Genomic DNA, 19,725 nt, shown 5'->3' with positions numbered 1-19,725 from the left:
ATAAACAAGCGCAATAAGTAGGCCATAGTAGCGAGGTAATTACAATTTAGCAGATTAACACTGGAGTCATAAATGAGCAGATGATGATGTGCAAGTAGAAATACTGGTGTGCAAAAGAGCAGAAAAGTAAATAAAACAATATGGGAATGAGGTAGGTAGACTGGGTGGGCTATTTACAGATGGACTATGTACAGCTGCAGCGATCGGTTAGCTGCTCAGATAGCTGATGTTTAAAGTTGGTGAGGGAAATATAAGTCTCCAGCTTCAGCGATTTTTGCAATTTGTTCCAGTCACTGGCAGCAGAGAACTGGAAGAAAAGGCGGCCAAAGGAGGTGTTGGCTTTGGGGGTGACCAGTGAGATATACCTGCAGGAGTGCGTGCTACGGGTGGGTGTTATCGTGACCAGTGAGCTGATCACTGACAGACTGTTACCTAAAGCCCTTGGACTCCACTGTTGCAAAGGGGTGTAGGCCTTTCACTATGAACTTGGTCATGGCTAGGTGTCACTCATTCACCCTCTCCTCAGTCATCCTCCCACTAGCTGCCAGCGTGAAGTGGCTTTGGGCTGGTCTTTGGCTTGGCCCAGCTGTATTAGAGGGAGGAGTGGGTTGGTTCATTGTGGCTGCAACTTTAACAAAAAAGTTGCAACATCTTTAAATGAGTGATTGAATTTATGAACGCACCCATAGCTAAACAATCAGCTGGCTAATGGTTCCTTTTGATCAGGAACCCATGTTCTCATAATCTAGTTAACTCAGTGTGTGGGCTCTAGGCTGCTAGCACACATAGCTAACGTAGATCAGGCAACGAGAGATGAACTACGAGCTAGGCAGTCAAAAACTGTGCTTTTCTCTGCCTGTACATGATGCACTTTCGATAGATGTTTGGACAGATTGCTCGTGTTTCCGCCCTTACAAGCAAAAGTCTTGTTGCACTTGTGGCAACGAGCATTGTCAGCATCGACTCTGGTGAAGTGTAACCACACTTTTTAACGTTTAGTTCTCTCCGCCATCGTCACTAGTTAAGAGCAGAGTCGTTCTTGTGTGTGCGTGCGCTGTAGTGTGTGAGAGACACAGGCTGCGCGCCAGAGAGATCTCTCTTCTGATTTGGGAATAGCGAGAATGCATCATAGACGAATGTCTTCATCTTATTGCAAATTAGAAACGGTTGGTGAGATAAAATGTGCAAGATAACGTTTATGTAGCAATAATAAATAGGACATTTATTTTCTTAATTTCTCCAGTACCAAAAGCAGAACCAAATTTAGATGTCTTGTCTGAAGTCTTACAAATAGTCTCTTATTTATGTACGTATATTAATTTCTCTGTGGTGACCTGCATGTGTTGTCACATGGTCTGGCACCCACTGCAGAAATGTGTTAAACATTGTGAAAGTGAACCCTTATTATAAACACATGGGCAACACCATGGCAAAGGGGAGTCTGTCCATTGTAAATGTGTCAATGTGCTAGCTCATAAAGTGGCTTGTTATGGCCTAGTTGGCCTCCTTTAAGTAATGTTTAGTATTCAAATGAGCTCCTTTATTAGCGTTTTCACTCTCACACCCTGTGGTGGATGTGGTGTTTTTAACAGAATTACTACAAACAAACCCTCTTGAAACTCTGTTCTGTATTAGACGAATAACGTTAAAGTAACATCAGAGATTAAATGTGAAGGCTCAGCCTTTGGTTCACTCTCACAGGCTATCAGGATGAATTTCAGGTCAAAGGTTTTGCTTTGTAGTTTGGAGAATCAACAAGTCAGTTTTTCACCTGATTTTCAGCGGAAACATGATAGTTGACAGGAGCAGCCAGAATCAGAAGAGTAGCTGCTGGTTGATCTGAACAGAGTGTGATAAGACAGACTGAGTGGTTAGAGGTTGACTGAGACACTGGGGGTTCAAGGCAGATGGGGGTTGAAGTTGAACTGTACAGCATGCTACAAGGCAGGAAACCTGCCATCTATATAAGATGGTTTTGATTGGGTCACCAGAGTGGCACAGCGGTTTAAGGCACTGATCAGTGCTAGAGGCATCACTACAGATCTGGGTTCGATCCCAGGCTGTGTCGCAGCCGGCCACGACCGGGAGACCCATGAGCCGGCGCACAATTGGCCCCAGCATCGTCCGGGTTAGGGGAGGGTTTGGGCGGTTGGGATGTCCTTGTCCTTAAGCGAGCAGTGTGTCAAGAAGCAGTGCGGCTTGGCGGGGTCGTGTTTCGGAGGACGCATGGCTCTCGACCTTCGCCTCTCCCGAGTCCGTATGAGAGTGATGGGACAAAACTGTAACTATCAATTGGATATCACAAAATTGGGGCGAAAAAGGTGTAAAAAGTACAACAACAACAACAAATACTAAAACTAAAGATGGTCTTGATTTGCGACTTAACATTTCCGAGACTCCCAAGTGAAGTCCTTAGAGCCCTACTGGGTAGATTAGGTCAGGCAGGCGACAGGGGGTTACCGTTTCTCTTTCAATCCCTACTTAGAATAGAATATGAATGACTATGTATATATGAATAGTGTGTAAATAGTATTTGTGTTGTCTCTTGGTGTCTTTCCAATATATGGACCTTATTTGATTTATTTTCTTATAATAAATGTTTATCAAAAATATAAACATCTGTACTTCGTCATGTATTTGTACGTAAAGTTTGTATATGAAAACTATTTCAAAGATGCATACTTTCAGTTTTTTTTTTACTCACTTCATTTGCGCAAAAGAGGGAAGCTCTCGCTGCTGGTGCTAGCACACACACAGATCAAATACACAGCTGGAACTCAGATTAAGTTGATGACATCTCCTAATAATTAAAAAGATTGTTCAGAAAAACAGGTGTTTTAATCGGCATATGCTTACTTCGATTATGACCTTACGCTGATTAAGCTAAGCGGAGTAAGGTGTTTACATGACTAATGTCATACTCGGCCTACTGCCATAATCAGTTTCATGTTGAATTATTAGCGTGCATGAAATGTACTGATAGCCTACAGCAGGGGCCTGAATGAGTGAGTTAGAGAGCGGGACAGACAGTCAGGGAGGGAGAGACAAGAGGAGCTCCATTGTGTGGAATTTGCTGCAGTCAGGCTTTGTGAGGCGTTCAGTCTCTGCAGCATTATGGAATGCAAAGCCAGAAATCCGCAACGCTTTGCTCATTTGCACAGGGAGATTGTGCCGAAGATAGTTGTTGAAAGGAACCCTGCTGGCCTCTCTCTTCCTGTGACTGTCCTATAGGGGGTGGAGAGGGGGGGGGGGGGCAGCTTGGTTGCTGAATTCTAATGTTGTTCAAGTCTTTTTGCAGCATTTCTCTAAAAAGAGCATTGTCATAGCGTTATTACAGCATTGTTCCACCAAGGATGTCTCCTAAAAGTTAGATTCTCCCCTTGTGACTTGTTTAGGAGCTTTTATGCATGTACAGGAGGGGCTGTGTGTGCATAGTTGCCAATCAAGCATATCAATACTTTGCAGCCATGTTGTCAGTGAATGGTCTCATTGGAGGGAAATTGTCTGGTGCTGAAGTGGATTCTTTTTTTATGCCCTCATAATGAACCTTTATAATGCTTGATAAGATCTTTGTGACTGTTGGTAAGATAGATTCCTGGATGAAGACATTAAAGGATGTCAGAGAAGAAGACACAATACCCTGATAGAGAAAAGTGAAAGGGGAATCCCTTTATTTCAAATGTCATCCCTGATTATGATCTCAGTCACGTCTCCTGTATCTTTCTGTGCTGCTACACTGCCTGTGAAAGCTTTCTCTATTGAATGTCTGAGAAGCAGTCCAGGCTGTTGAATTGGCAATGGCCCTCAGGTCCTGTCGGTGCTCTGTCCAACTCCTTCAGGCTCTGTGGGATTCTACACTGCAGGATGCACACAGAGACATATTAAAGAAAAGCTCCAACCATGTTTGGAGATTGAGATGGCCTTGTTCTCCGAGGTGGGGAGACTGCCATGTTCTTGTTTAACAATGTATGAGTCACGCACGCCCAGAGAGAGTCCTTGGCTGTCCAAGTTGGGCATGTGTTAGAAAGCTAAACAATCCCCTGACTGAGAGAGTGAGATCGAGAGAGAGAGAGAGAGAGAGAGAGAGAGAGGTGTATGTGAGAGGTCTTTGGAGGTGGGGCAGAGAGAGAGAGACTTGGATTTTCTGCAAGGACATACAGTACCAGTCAAAAGTTTGGAGACACCTCCTTATTCAAGAGTTTTTCTTTATTTTTACTATTTTCTACATTGTAGAATAATAGTGAATTATTCTAAACTATGAAATAACATGGAATAATGTAGAAACCAAAAAAGTGTTAAACACATCAAAATATATTTTAGATTTTAGATTCTTCAAAGTAGCCACCCTTTGCCTTGATAACAGCTTTGCACACTCTTGGCATTCTCCCAACCAGCTTCACCTGGAATGCGTTTCCAACAGTCCTGAATGAGTTCCCACATATGCTGAGCACTTGTTGGCTGCTTTTCCTTCACTCTGCGGTCCAACTCATCTGAAACATCTCAATTGGGTTGAGGTTAGGTGATTGTGGAGGCCAGGTCATCTGATGCAGCACTCCATCACTCTCCTTCTTGGTCAAATAGCCCTTACACAGCCTGTTGAAAAACAAATGATAGTCCCACTAAGCGCAAACCAGATAGGATGGCGTGTCACTGCAGTATGCTGTGGTAGCTATGCTGGTTAAGTGTGCCTTGAATTCTAAATAAATCACATAGGGTGTCACCAGCAAAGCACCCCCACACCATCACACAATCCACCATGCTTCACGGTGGGAATCACACATGCGGAGATCATCCGTTCAACTACTCTGCGTCTCACATAGACACGGCGGTTGGAACCAAAAATATCACATTTGGACTCATCAGACCAAAGGACAGATTTCCACTCGTCTAATGTCCATTGCTTGTGTTTCTTGGCCCAAGCAATTATCTTCTTCTTATTGGTGTCCTTTAGTAGTGGTTTCTTTGCAGAAATTCGACTTTGAAGGCCTGATTCTCGCAGTCTCCTATGAAAAGATGATGTTGAGATGTGTCTGTTACATGAACTCTGTGAAGCATTTATTTGGGCTGCAATTTCTGAGGCTGGTAACTCTAATGAACTTATCATTCAGCAGAGGTAACTCTGGGTCTTCCTTTCCTGTGATGGTCCTAATGAGAGCCAGTTTTATCATAGCACTTTTTGCGACTGCACTTGAAGAAACGTTGAAAGTTCTTGACATTTTCAGGGTTGACTGACTTTCACGTCTTAAAGTAATGATGGACTGTCATTTCTCTTTGCTTATTTGAGCTGTTCTTGCCATAATATGGGCTATCTTCTGTATATCACAAGTACCTTGTCACAACACAACTGATTGGCTCAAACGCATTAAGAAGGAAATTCATTCCATAAATCAACTTTAAACAAGGCACACCTGTTAATTGAAATGCATTCCAGGTGACTACCTCATGAAGCTGGTTGAGAGAATGCCAAGATTGTGCAAAGCTGTCATCAAGGCAAAGGGTGGCTACTTTGAAGAATCTCAAATATAAAATATATTTTGATTTGTTTAACAATTTTTTGGTTGCTACATGATTCCATTTGTGTTATTTCATAGTTGTGATGTCTTCACTATTATTCTACAATGTAGAAAATAGTAAAAATAAAGAAAAACCCTTGAATGACTAGGTTGGTCCAAACTTTTCACTGGTTGTTAGCAATGGTTGGAGACTCAGGATATTAGACAATGAGGACTGAGTCAGCCAATGTCAACCTGTACAAGTCTGGAACAGTAATGGTGCTGGGCAACCCCAAACAGTTTCAGCTGGACATTCGCATAATCAAAGAGATAGCTTAGCAGGATAAGCTCTCTTGAGAAAGATACCCTCACCCCGAGCGTGTCAGACCAGACCTCTTCATTATACAACCCCACAAGCGGAAAGAGCAACCTCCTAGCACAGAGTACTACTCCCTCATTGAAATGAAGGATAAATTCACCCAGCTGGAGGTAAGGCAAGAGAACAGCAGGTGAACACACTCCAGTCAGCACACTCCAGTCAGCTCAACAACACTCCCTCATCTACACCTGGAGAGTAGAGAGAGACATATCTGCACTCTGGACTGTGGACTGTGGTGAGACAACATCAACAGGAGAAGAGCAGGAGCAGGAGAAGAACAGAACACTAGAGGAGAAGGTGAAAGTGATCGAGGAGTAGTTGAGAACGATGACGTGTGACAGAGAACAACCCATTAGAGAGCTTGCCACCCCCGCAGAGTAGCCAGCAGAACAGCTCCCTTCAGACCCTGACCAAAGTCTTGAACACCAGAGCAGAACAGTCCACCCCAGACCCTGACCATAGCCCCGACATCATAGCAGGACAGACAAATGAAGAACCCCAAGCCCAGGGGATCCCACCCCCTCTGAGCCCCCCCCCTTTCAGCCACCCTGATAGTCCGTCTGACAAACCCCCACACCCACTGAGGACATCCTTATGGACTCAAACAGGAAATATATACAAGAAAATACACTTTTTTCCAAACACACAGTGTCTAAACTCTGGTGTCCAAACACCGAGCGCGCCCTAGACCTTCTGTCTGAGGACCAACTAGGGTCACCCAGCCACAAAATAATACACACAGGCACAAACAACCTGAGGACACAGCAGGAATGGGTGGCCACAGCACTCGAGCAACAGATCAACAGACACCCCGCCCAGACCAGCGAGACACTCTCCCAGACCTGCGGGACCCAACCCCCCGGACCTACACATAGAGGACCCACACCGAGAGGACCAACATCCAGACTACTGCACCACCAGACACATCCAGAGACCCCCACCCCAACCAATCAACACTCCCCCAAGTCAACCATGCCCATTTAGGCCCCCTCAGATCAGACCTCTGCCCCTCCTGCCCAACACATGCCCCCCACTCCCGCAAAGAGGGCCTCAACATGGAAGTAACACATCCGCCCAGGCCGTGAGCAGGCAAACAGGACCAACCCCCACTCTTACACTAGCCCAAGCCAATGGCATGTACCAGATGCTCAGCAGGCTCTGCTCACACTTACTGGTCTGAGGCCTAACCACATGACTAATAACATTGCACACTTTATGGAACACAAAGCCTTCATGTAACAAAGCCTCTCGATGGAGGGGGGTGGGTGGAATCAGGAGCAGGAGAGCAGAAGGGTTCCAGGAAAATCCACAGTTTATTTTAGCGGTTCCGAAAGCACAACGACACACACAGGGGAGAAATCTCAACTCCGCTAGCCACAAGCAAATATGTCCACGGTAAACACATACCATACAAAAACCAAACAACGCCCGTGGTGCAGGCACGCACCCCTTACATGTAGCCTACAGCAAAAATAATCCCGCACACAGCCTAACCTGCAGCGGGGAAAATTAAACCCACCGAAATCAGAAAAACAAGACACAGGTGTGTAAAACCAGACAGAACTAAATGAAAAGGAAAATGGGATCGGTGGCAGCTAGTAGGCCGGCGACGACGACCGCCAAGCACCGCCCGAACAGGGAGAGGAGTCACCTTCGGTGGAAGTCGTGACACTTCACTATCTCATCCTGGGATATCCAAGGCCTGAGGTCATCTGCCTTTGCCCTAAAGTGCAGGAACCTGGACTTCACCAAATAAATAAAAATACAGACATTGTCATCCTACAAGAAACATGGTATAGAGGAGATGGACCTACTGGTTGCCCTCAAGGTTACAGAGAGCTGGTAGTTCCATCCAACAAACTACCAGGTGTGAAACAGGGAAGGGACTCAGGGGGTATGCTAATTTGGTATAGAGTAGACCTAACTCACTCTTTTAAAATAATCTAAACAGGAACATTTTACATTTGGCTAGAAATTCAAAAGGAAATGATCTCAATAGAGAAAAATGTCTTCCTGTGTGCTACCTATATCCCCCCACTAGAATCTCCATATGTCAATGAATGCAGCTTCTCCATCCTGGAGGGGGAAATCAATAATTTTCAGGCCCAGAGACATGTACTAGTCTGTGGTGACCTAAATGCCAGAACTGGACAAGAACCTGACACCCTCAGGGGGACAAAAATCTACCTGGAGGTGACAGAATACCCTACCCCATATGCCCCCCATGCACAACTACGACAACATAACCAACAAAAACTGGTCATAACTCCTGCAGCTCTGTTACGCGCTGGGTATGTATATAGTCAATGGTAGGCTTCGAGGGGACTCCTACGGTAGGTACACCTATAGCTCATCTCTTGGCAGTAGGACTGTAGACTGCTTTATCACTGACCTCAACCAGATTTTCTCAGAGCATTCACAGTCAGCCCACTGACATCCCTATTTGATTACAGCAAAATCACAGTCTACTTGAATAGAGAAATACTCAATCATGAGGCATCAAAGCCAAAGGAACAGAATAATATTAAGAAATGCTATAGATGGAAAGAAAGTAGTGTGGAAAGATACCAAAAAACAATTAGGCGACAACAAATTCAATCCCTTTTAGACAATAATAGTGAAGGTGTAAACGTGTCAGTAGAAAACCTAAACAGTATATTTGACCTCTCCGCTTCCCTATCAAATCTAAAAATTTCAAATAGAAAACCAAAGAAAATTAACAACAATGACAAATGGTTTGATGATGAATGCAAATACCTAAGAAAGAAATTTAGAAACCTATCCAACCAAAAACATAGAGACCCAGAAAACCTGAGCCTACATTTTGACTATGGTGAATCACTAAAACAATACAGAAATATACCACGGAGAAAAAAAGGATCAGCAAGTCAGAAATCAGCTCAAAGTATAGGAAGAATCCATAGACACTATCGACTTCTGGGAAAATTGGAAAACACTAAACAAACAACAACACAAAGAGTTATCTATCCAAAATGGAGATGTATGGATCAACCACCTCCAATCTTTTTTGGCTCTATAACAAAGAAGAAACAGCAAAAACATATAGATGACCAAATACATATCTTAGAATCAACTATTAAAGATACCAGAACCCACTGAATTCTCCAATTACACTGAATGAACTACAGGACAAAATACAAACCCTCCAACCCAAAAAAATATACAGACCACAAATTCCAATTGGCTATACTTAAACTCTTTAACATCATCCTTAGCTCTGGCATCTTCCCCAATATTTGGAACCAAGGACTGATCACCCCAATCCACAGAAGTGGAGACAAATTCTCTGCATTATCACTAATAGCAGGCTCGTACATTTCCTCAGTGAAAACAATGTACTGAGCATATGTCTTTTTACCAAATTACCTTACGACAGACCACGTATTCACCCTACACACCCTAATTGACAAACAAAGCAAAACAAAAGCAAAGTCTTCTCATGCTTTGTTGATTTCAAAAAAGCTTTTGACTCAATTTGGCATGAGAGTCTGCTGTATAAATTGATGGAAAGTGTTGTTGGGGTAAAAACATACAACATTATTAAATCCATGTACACAAGTGTGCGGTTAAAATTGGCAAAAAACACTCACATTTCTTTCCACATGGCCATGGGGTGGGACAGGGATGCAGCTTAAGCCCCACCCTCTTCAACATATATATCAACGAATTGGTGAGGGCATCCGGCCTCACCCTACTAGAATCTGAAGTCAAATGTCTACTGTTTGCTGATGATCTGGTGCTTTTGTCCCCAACCAAGGAGGGCCTATAGCAGCAGCTAGATCTTCTGCACAGATTCTGTCAGACCTGGGCCCTGACAGTAAATCTCAGTAAGACACAAATAATTGTGTTCCAAAAAAGGTCCAGTTGCCAGGACCACAAATATACATTTCATCTAGACACCATTGCCCGAGAGCACACAAAAAACTATACATACCTCGGGCTAAACATCAGCACCACAGGTAACTTCCACAGAGCTGTGAAGGATCTGAGAGACATGGCAAGAAGGCGAGAAGGTCCTTCAACACCATCAAAGGGAACATAAAATTCGACATACCAATTATGATCTGGCTAAAAATACTTGAATCAGTTATAGAACCTGTTGCCCTTTATGGTTGTGAGGTCTGGGGTCCACTCACCAACCAAGAATTCACAAAATGGGACAAACACCAAATTGAGACACTGCATGCAGAATTCTGCAAAAATATCCTCTGTGTACAACTTAAAACACAAAATAATGCATGCAGAGCAGAGTTAGGCCGATACCCGCTAATTATCAATATCCAGAAAAGAGCAGTTAAAATTCTACAACCACCTAAAAGGAACCCATTCCCAAACCTTCCATAACAAAGCCATCATCTACAGACAGATTAACCTGGAGAAGAGTCCACTAAGCAAGCTGGTCCTGGAGCTCTGTTAACAAACACAAACAGACCCCACAGAGCCCCAGGACAGCAACACAATTAGGCCTAACTAAATCATGAGAAAACAAAAAATAATTACATGACATATTGGAAAGAATTAACAAATTCACTGAGCAAACTGGAATGCTATTTGGCCCTAAACAGAGAGTACACAGTGGCAGAACACCTGACCACTGTGACTGACCCAAACGTAAGGCTCAGTGAGCATAGCCTTGCTATTGAGAAAGTCTGCCGTAGGCAGACCTGTCTCTCAAGAGAAGACAGGCTATGTGCACGCTTCCCACAAAATGAGGTGGAAACTGAGCTGCACTTCCTAATCTCTTGCCAAATGTATGACCATACTAGAGATACACATTTCCCTCAGATTACACAGATCCACAAAGAATTCGAAAACAAACCCAATTTTTATAAACTCCCATATCTATTGGGTGAAATACCACAGTGTGCCATCACAGCAGCAAGATTTGTGACCTGTTGTAAATACAACCCATATTTATGTTTATTTATTTTCTCTTTTGTACTTTAACTATTTGCACATAATATGACATTTGAAATGTCTTTATTCTTTTGGACCTTTTGTGAGTGTAATGTTTACTGTTAATTAAATTGAAATTGAATTGAGAGTGAGCGAGAGAGACAGAGAGAGAGGAGGGGGAGGGGTCCACACATGGCACTCAGATGCTAGAGCTGGAACTGAAGCTCTAGATGTCCCAGCCATTCCCTTAGTGCCTCACAGATTAGGGTTTGCATTGCACAGGCTACAGAGCCTTTTTGCAAGTTTACTTTTGCGTGTGGATTGCCAACGACCTTGCTAAGTGGAACTGTACTCATGCAGCCATGATGCCTGCCGTTCTACCCCACCCATAGCCAGGCCAGGCCTTTCCATACTGACAGAGAAAATGGGTTTTGAGCGGGAAAGCTGCTGTCTGCCTGGCGTTGGTGGTAATCACGGCCGTCCCTTGTTATCAAGCCCAGGGCTCTTATCGGCCATTTGCTCATTTCCGCTGTGGAATGGTTGAGTCTGGATGGGCAGCCAACCAACAAGAAGTAAGAGCATTGAGCAGCATCCTGTTTCCAAGTGTTGTCGCCATGTACATTGTGTCATCTCTTGTCTACAGTCCTCTCCAACAGTGTGTTGACTCTATGCAGCACATGTGGCAAGGCATACATGATCTCACAATATGTATTTTGAAGTTCCAAGAGATGTGCTTCTTTGTGGGAAACTCTGTTTTTAGGGTAAGGCAGATATAGTAAAGTAATAGCTTTTAACATTAATGTATGACTGATCGAAGTCCTTAGTCACTAAGAACCCTAGACAAAGGTATCACAGTTCTAACATGTACTACACACCAAAGGGGGTTAAAGATATCACAGTTCTAACATGTACTACACACCGAAGGGGGTTAAAGATATCACAGTTCTAACATGTACTACACGCTGAAGGGGGTTAAAGATATTACAGTTCTAACATGTACTACACGCCGAAGGGGGTTAAAGATATTACAGTTCTAACATGTACTACACGCCGAAGGGGGTTAAACATATTACAGTTTTAACATGTACTACACGCCGAAGGGGGTTAAAGATATCACAGTTCTAACATTGTACTACATGCCGAAAGGGGTTAGGATTTTCTTCCTGTGATATGTTTTTCCATAATTCTTTCACATGTGCTCTTGAGGGCTACAGGTGCTGAGCCAAGTTTTATATCGCTTGAGTTCAAGTGCTGTGGTCTCAGTATACAGGGGCGGAAATCCCGGGGGGGACATGACCCCCCCATCCTTGGAAAAATATGATTTGTCCCCCCCAATATATCACTGAAACATAACTATGTAATTTAAATAATATTAATAATACGCAATGAAAGCAATTGTGCTGATTATAGACACTTAATAGCGCGTTTTTAAGTTTCAAAAGATTGCGACCCCCCCACCCTTTGCCTCACAATGTTTTGATCCACTGCCAGTTCCTTAGTTGGCAAGGTAACAGAGGGGTCGTATCTACTGTCTGAAAGGCACTCAATGAACGTAACTGAAGTGAGGTTAATCCAGTCAATCGCGCACACACACTAGCTGAATATGCAGAGCTAGTGCGCAAATATTAACTATTAAGCTAGCTAGTACCTATTCCATTTATGTGGCCTCGTCAAAGATGGAATCTTTGCTATCATCAATTTATTCCAAGATCAGCATGCAGATGATGTAAGTTAGTGCTTGAAAGTCCCTGCGATAAGGTTAGCGATCAACTGAAGTCCAAACTGAACAGAACTACACTCTCTTCTACCATTGTCTTAAATATATTTCATGGTCTCGTTGCAAAAGCTAAATTGTCGCAAGGGAACTTTTATTTATTTATTTTATTTCACCTTTATTTAACCCGGGTAGCAAAGATTATAGCAAACACCACTGAAACGGAATTGGTGCTCGCTAGCTTTGCAAATTCAGCTATTGTTGGAAGCCAGCCAATATGAAACAAACTATTAAAATTACAAAAGGTTGCAGCATATGTTGTGTAAATGGTGAACTCATACAGCTGTCAACTCTTGTCATTTTAATCCGTTTCACATTTGCTAGCTACCTTTTAGATCGAAGCCCTAAATAGAATGATAAAAGATAAGATGATAGAAGCCCATCTCCTACTGTAAATAACCTACACACTGTGTGTGTGTGTAGCCAGCCAGCCAGGTAGAAAAATGGCAGAAAAATAAAAGACGGACATCAGAGTATTTTTCAGTACACCAAAACGCAAAGTAAGAACCCTAGTAGCCTAATATCTCAAAGACTAGTTGATAAAATGTTCATAAGAAAAAAATGAAATTCTAATGGAAATGTTTCACAATGATGTCATTAGGCAGAGCAGGCAACAGATGGCACACAGACAGCAGAGTTGGGGACAGATATGCAGGGACAGACTGGCAGAGACAGGGAGTCTCAGGTAAGTTTGTTGAGTTTTTGTTTGGCAACATTATGAAAGGTTCTCAATTTTTTTGACTTGTAAAATAGGAACATAATTGGAAAATGCCATGGATACCCCCACTCTCAACTTAAACTGGTGACTGAACTAAGATTTGTTAAAGGCAATGGTATTGCTGTTGTGATTAGTTGTGTAGTTTTGGGTACCGGTAGTTAGGAGTATGGCAAACACCTTATTTCTTTGGTTCCTCAATATACATTTACCATATTACAATGTAGGCTATGTGTTACAGCACTACTTTTGGTGTCCCCCTCAGGAATTGCTCTTGAGAAAATTTAATGTAATTGTCCCCTCCAAAGTCATTTCAGATTTTCGCCCCTGTCTGTATATGTTCTACAGGAGGATTAGGATGGCCTATTCCACTCCATAAGGCCTCAGTCAGTAGCACTAAATCTCTGAATCCTCAACAGTGTGGTAGGAATCTGAAGGAATGTTTCATCTGTCGATGACCATTCATCACTGACGAGAGATAGGACAAAATGTCCCGCTTATGTGACAAGTTAAACTTCATCCTCACTGCCCCAAGCACTGTATAGCTTTCACAGATCAGAGATTACTTAGAGAAAATGGAGGAATGATGGGTTAAATGCGGAAGACACATTTCAGTTGAAGGCATTCAGTTGTACAACTGACTAGGTATCCTCCTTTCCCCAATCATTGGTTTTGGTTTGGCATACATTTTAAAGTGAAAATTGTAATCTCAGTATTACTCTGTTACTGTGGAATTGCCCTCCTCTATCTGACATGGTAAACTAATTTACCACTGCGATCACAATACCATATTGTTCGCCGGTTGTTAACCATAGTCCCCAAAACAACTGGTGGCTATTTGAGAAAGGATATTTTCTGCCATTAATGTAAGAAGAATTGCAGGCCTACTAGTGAATATGAGTGATTGCAGGACTGCTGTTTAGATTCTACTGTAGGTACCTTTGGTTCTCCTATGGCCGTATCTGGCCTGATTGGGGTTTCTTTATGTGATCCACTACATTGGGAAACACAGTCCATACTACTACACGGTTAGGATATGGACACTTTAGGGGACAAGTGCTTCTGTTAAAACTTCTCTGGGATATGTGCGACGCTAGCGTCCCACCTCGATAACAGCCAGTGAAATTGCAGGGCGCCAAATTCAAAACAACAGAAATCTCATAATTAAAATTCCTCAAACATACAAGTATTATACACCATTTTAAAGCTTAACTTCTTGTTAATCCAGCCACAGTGTCTGATTTCAAAAAGGTTTTACGGCGAAAGCATGCCATATTATTATGTTAGGTCAGCGCCTTGTCACAAAAAAACATACAGCCATTTTCCAGCCAAAGAGAGGAGTCACAAAAAGCAGAAATAGAGATAAAATGAATCACTAACCTTTGATGATCTTCATCAGATGGCACTCATAGGACTTCATGTTAAACAATACATGTATGTTTTGTTCGATAAAGTTCATATTTATATCCAAAAATCTCAGTTTACATTGGCGCATTATGTTCAGTAATGTTTTGCCTCTAAAACATCCAGTGATTTTGCAGGGAGCCACAACAATTTACAGAAATACTCATCATAAACGTTGATATAGGATACAGGTATTTTACATAGAATTAAAGATGCACTTTCTCCTTAATGCAACCGCTGTGTCAGATTTCAAAAAAGCTTTACGGCAAAAGCACACCATGCGATAATCTGAGTACAGCGCTCAGGCACCAAAACAAGCCATACAGATACCCGCCATGTTGTGGAGTCAACAAAAGTCAGAAATAGCATTATAAATATTCACTTACCTTTGATGATCTTCATCGGAATGCACTCCCAGGAATCTCAGTTCCACAATAAATGTTTGTTTTGTTTCGATAAAGTCCATATTTATGTCCAAATACCTCCTTTTTGTTCACACGTTCAGTTCACTATTCCAAATGCAGAAGGCGCATGCACTAAGTCCAGACGAAAAGTCTAAAAAGTTGCATTACAGTTTGTAGAAACATGTCAAACAATCTATAGAATCAATCTTTAGGATGTTTTTATCATAAATCTTCAATAATATTCCAACTGGACAATTCCTTTGTTTTTAGAAATGAAAAGGAACTCAGCTCGCTCTCACGGCTGCGCGTGTGACTGAGCTCATGGCATTTTTCCAGACACCTGGTTGAAACAGCTCTTATTCTCTCCCCATTCACAGTAGAAGCATGAAACAATGTTCTAAAGACTGTTGACATCTAGTGGAAGCCTTAGGAAGTGCAATATGAATGTATATTGGATAGGCAATCACTTGAAAAACTACAAACCTCAGATTTCCCACTTCCTGGTTGGATTTTTTCAGGTTTTTGCCTGCCATATGGGTTCTGTTATACTCACAGACATCATTAAAACAGTTTTAGAAACTGCTGAGTGTTTTCTATCCAAATCGACTAATAATATGCATATCCTAGCTTCTGGGCCTGAGTAGCAGGCAGTTTACTCTGGGCACCTTATTCATCGAAGCTACTCAGCACTGCCCCCAGATCCCAAATAAGTTAACAAAGGTATCATTCATCCAACACAATCAATAGTTGGTGTAGTCTGGTGAAAGGCTAGTTCTGGGGGATATTAGGTCTACCTGATCGTGATATGTGGGTGTAGTCTGGTGAAAGTTCTGTGGGATATTAGGCCTACCTGATCGTGATATGTGGGTGTAGTCTGGTGAAAGGCTAATTCTGTGGAATATTAGGCCTACCTGATCGTGATATGTGGGTGTAGTATGGTGAAAGGCTAGTTCTGTGGGATATTAGGCCTACCTGTTCGTGATGTGTGGGTGTAGTCTGGTGAAAGGCTAGTTCTGTGGGATATTAGGCCTACCTGATCGTGATATGTGGGTGTAGTCTGGTGAAAGACTAGTTCTGTGGGATATTAGGCCTACCTGATCGTGATATGTGGGTGTAGTCTGGTGAAAGGCTAGTTTTGTGGGATATTAGGCCTACCTGATCCTGATGTATCTGAGACCAAGAGCCATAAATGCTCCCTCTGTATTTCAGCCCTGACCTATTTTTGCCCTTCCTTTTTTCCCATAAATACATACGACTTGAGAATGTCATTGTATGCATACTGTAGATACAGAACCCTAGACAGGCTGATGTCATAGCCCCTTTTACACCAGCTAAAATGGCGGACCTATTAGGATGTCAGATAAAACTGGAATTCCCATCTCCGGTTTTATATCTATGGTTGTATGTCTAACGGTTTTGGAAAGCTTTGGAGTAGGTACTGTAAACTTTAGGGATTATCATCCAAGTGCTTGGAATAGATCATGTGTGCTTGATGGATAGGTACACTTTGCCATTTATTTGAACTTTCACAACTTTCTTGTTTACCTCTACATAAGTCTTTCAGGGCATTCCATCAGTCTTTTCTCCCAAACACTTTTCAGCAGCCTTCCTTCATCTGGTTCTAGTGTCTTGTTCTTCTAACTTTTTCCAGCCCCCAGAGCCCACTGTGCCTTCCTCTCCTCCCCCTTCTTCTCTCTCCTTCCCTGGGCCTGGAGGAGTGGGGGCAGCCCCTGTTCCAGCATGCCTTGGCAAAGCTCTTCACTCCCTGACTCCCAGGATTTATTTATTTATTTTATTTTATTTAACCTTTATTTAACTAGGCAATTAAGAACAAATTCTTATTTACAATGACGGCCTACCAGAAGGCGAAAGGCCTCCTGCGGAGACGGGAGCTGGGATAAAAAATAAAATAAAAATATAGGACAAAACACACATCACGACAAGAGAGACACCACAACACTACATAAAGAGAGACCTAAGACAACAACATAGCATGGCAGCAACACATGAAAACACAGCATGGTAGCAACACATCATGACAACAACATGGTAGCAACACAACATGGCAGCAGCACAACATGGTACGAACATTATTGGGCACAGACAACAGCACAAAGGGCAAGAAGGTAGAGACAACAACACATCACGCAAAGCAGAACAACTGTCAGTAAGAGTGTCCATGAGTCTTTGAATGAAGAGATGGGTCTCCCCTTCAGGGCACACAACTTCACCAACAGTTATCTTCCATCTATAAACACCAGCTTCGTGCTACAGTGTGAATTCATAGAATGGAAAAATATTTTTCACCCTCAGTTTCTACTGCGTCTGTTGTATTTTGTCAGGAAGGAGAGTACAGCTGTTGAAAAGTACAGCTGTTTGGAAACATTAGAAATGTGTCCTTTTGTCATTATTGCTTTGGGTTTGATGTGGTCCGTTATGCTTGCATTTCTTATTCTATGGAGTTTGAAATATGACTAAAAGAACACAATAGACACAGAAATAAGTTGCCACTAAATTCTCAAGTTGCCAAATAAAACAATGTTATGTAACTTGACTTCTGTTGAGGTTGGGGCCTGTAGATGGCAGGATATCAGAGCAGTGTTTCTGATATTGATACAGACAGTGAATGGTGCTCAGCTGGCTTCCTGCTCTTCCTGCTCTAACCAGTGGTGCACTCAGCCTTTGTTGAAGCTCCTATATGAAGGGATGTGAGTATATGAAAAGCTGGGCCCTATAGTTGGATCCACATGCAGGGGTTTTACAGAGTGAGTGAACAATAAACATTTCACGGGCAATGAAATCAGGTGGCTTTGTTTTTTGGCTGACATTTTCACAGAAACATGAGAAAGGAAGACATTCTGGAATGTCCAGTTTTTATGATTTGGCCCTCGGTGACTGTTGTGCATGTGGTAACTAGGCAACATTAATACAAAGCAAACACAGACCAGAAAGTGAATAAGAACCCATGTTCCAGATGGAATTCACAGCGCTGAAAAGTAGATTGTCATAGAGAACACCACGTCAACAAAGGTGAAAGAGAATAGACATGGATCACACATCTTTACTGACATAGTAGAAATACAGTTTGAATTCTTCAAATTCTTTATCAGCGTATTCTATCCCAAACCCTTGACTTTACTCCCAGTTACCCACTCAGCAACACTTAGAGGAATCATCATTGGAATCACTTGACAGTGTCTGGCCAAAGTCTAACTGTGTTAGCAGAGCCTGGGGGCGTATTGTGTCCTGGAGTCAGTCAGTGAATGTTAAGGTCAGTCCAGAGTAGCTGATGAGAGTGAATTCTATTATTTATGGTTGAATCTGGGTAGCAGGGTGGTTGATCTAGGATTCCCTCCTAACCATTGAGATAAAGCCTATCTGTGTTGTGACTCTAACACTGTCTTGTCTTGACATTGTTAGTGTGGCTGGACTATGTCTCCTAGTTTTCTCAGCAAGCCATGTTGAGTCAGAGGCTTGCAGACTGTAGTTGTTATGGTCTTTGTTGTTGGCCTTTACAGCGAGGCTATCTGCTCTTTGTTGAAGGTCAAATGACTTAGAGGCTAAGTTCCACAAGCGTAACGTCATTGTTTAGAAATGTTCACATTTCACTGAATTAGATGACGTGCGTTTAGCTCTAAATTCCACAGTATTTTAGTTAGGTGTTATAGACCTATCTTGATGTCATTTGTCATAATGGGCGTGAGTGGTTAATGGCATGACATGATATCGTCACTAAGCCTTTACAATGAGAGGTTCAAGTAAAGTGATAAGCTACTAAACTCCCTCATCTCTCTTAATTGTTAGCTTTAGGGCAAATGTTAAGTAAACCTATCCTATGTGCCACTGGTTAAAGCTTGATAAATGGCATTCCTGTGATATGAATAATGTGGCTATTATTCGTCCTTTATAATGAAAAGTGATTCCTAAGAGATTCCTAAGTGATTTGGATACGTATGTGTGTACGGTGTACTATACTCTTTGTACCAGCCTGTTTCCTCATAGACATTATCCAGTAACATTTTTTGTCATGGTAATGATTGGTTTGACAGACTCGATTGCCCCGGTGTTGTTAATGACTGTGTTCTTCCTGTTTTTCCCTCCATAGAGACCTGAGGTTCAACAAAATCAAGGACTTGCAGCCCGGCTCCTTCAGACGGCTAAAGAACCTCAACACACTGTAAGTCTCCCTCCTCTCCTCCCTTCTTCCTCCTTCCTCCCTCCTCCGTCTTTCCCCTACATACTCAGCAATTGAAGAGATTGTAATTGAATTGGTCCTGGAGAACTGTTTAAACTGAGCGTTGAAATATACACTAATGCAATCGGCACTCATCAGGAGTCGACTACTCCTGTAAACCCCATCTGTTCCCAGAAGCACCCAGTTCTCTTTGTCTATCTTTTGTCCCAAGACTCGGAACCACGTCACAGCATTAGTTCCCCCTGGAAAGTCTTGCAATCCTGCGTACAGTCAGTCAGTCAGTCCACAAACACGGACACCGAGTGGCAAATTCTTGCTCTCTATTCTGCTGTGGTTTCACACATGTAGGTTACCTCATAATCTGGTAGGAATGTATTTTTCCCCTTCAATCTCCTAGCCATCTATCATGTGTCAGCCCTGCTAGCCTGCTAGTCTACAGCCAGCC

The 19,725-nt window shown here is 42.5% G+C and overlaps 1 protein-coding gene across 2 annotated transcripts in view; it reads left to right on the top strand.

Moving 5' to 3' along the window:
* LOC106572928 (peroxidasin) overlaps window positions 1-19,725 on the top strand; it is an 87,858-nt gene that overhangs the window by 5,094 nt on the left and 63,039 nt on the right. For both annotated transcript variants that reach the window (XM_082970422.1, XM_014147549.3), the window contains exon 2: window positions 19,191-19,262. In XM_082970422.1, coding sequence (XP_082826548.1) covers window positions 19,191-19,262 — 72 coding nt within the window. The remainder of the gene's footprint in view (window positions 1-19,190; window positions 19,263-19,725) is intronic.

Source organism: Salmo salar, chromosome 01 (genome assembly GCF_965601325.2).
Source record: "Salmo salar chromosome 01, fSalSal1, whole genome shotgun sequence".
Classification (NCBI taxonomy): domain Eukaryota; kingdom Metazoa; phylum Chordata; class Actinopteri; order Salmoniformes; family Salmonidae; genus Salmo; species Salmo salar.
This window is presented reverse-complemented; position numbering and strand designations above follow the sequence as displayed.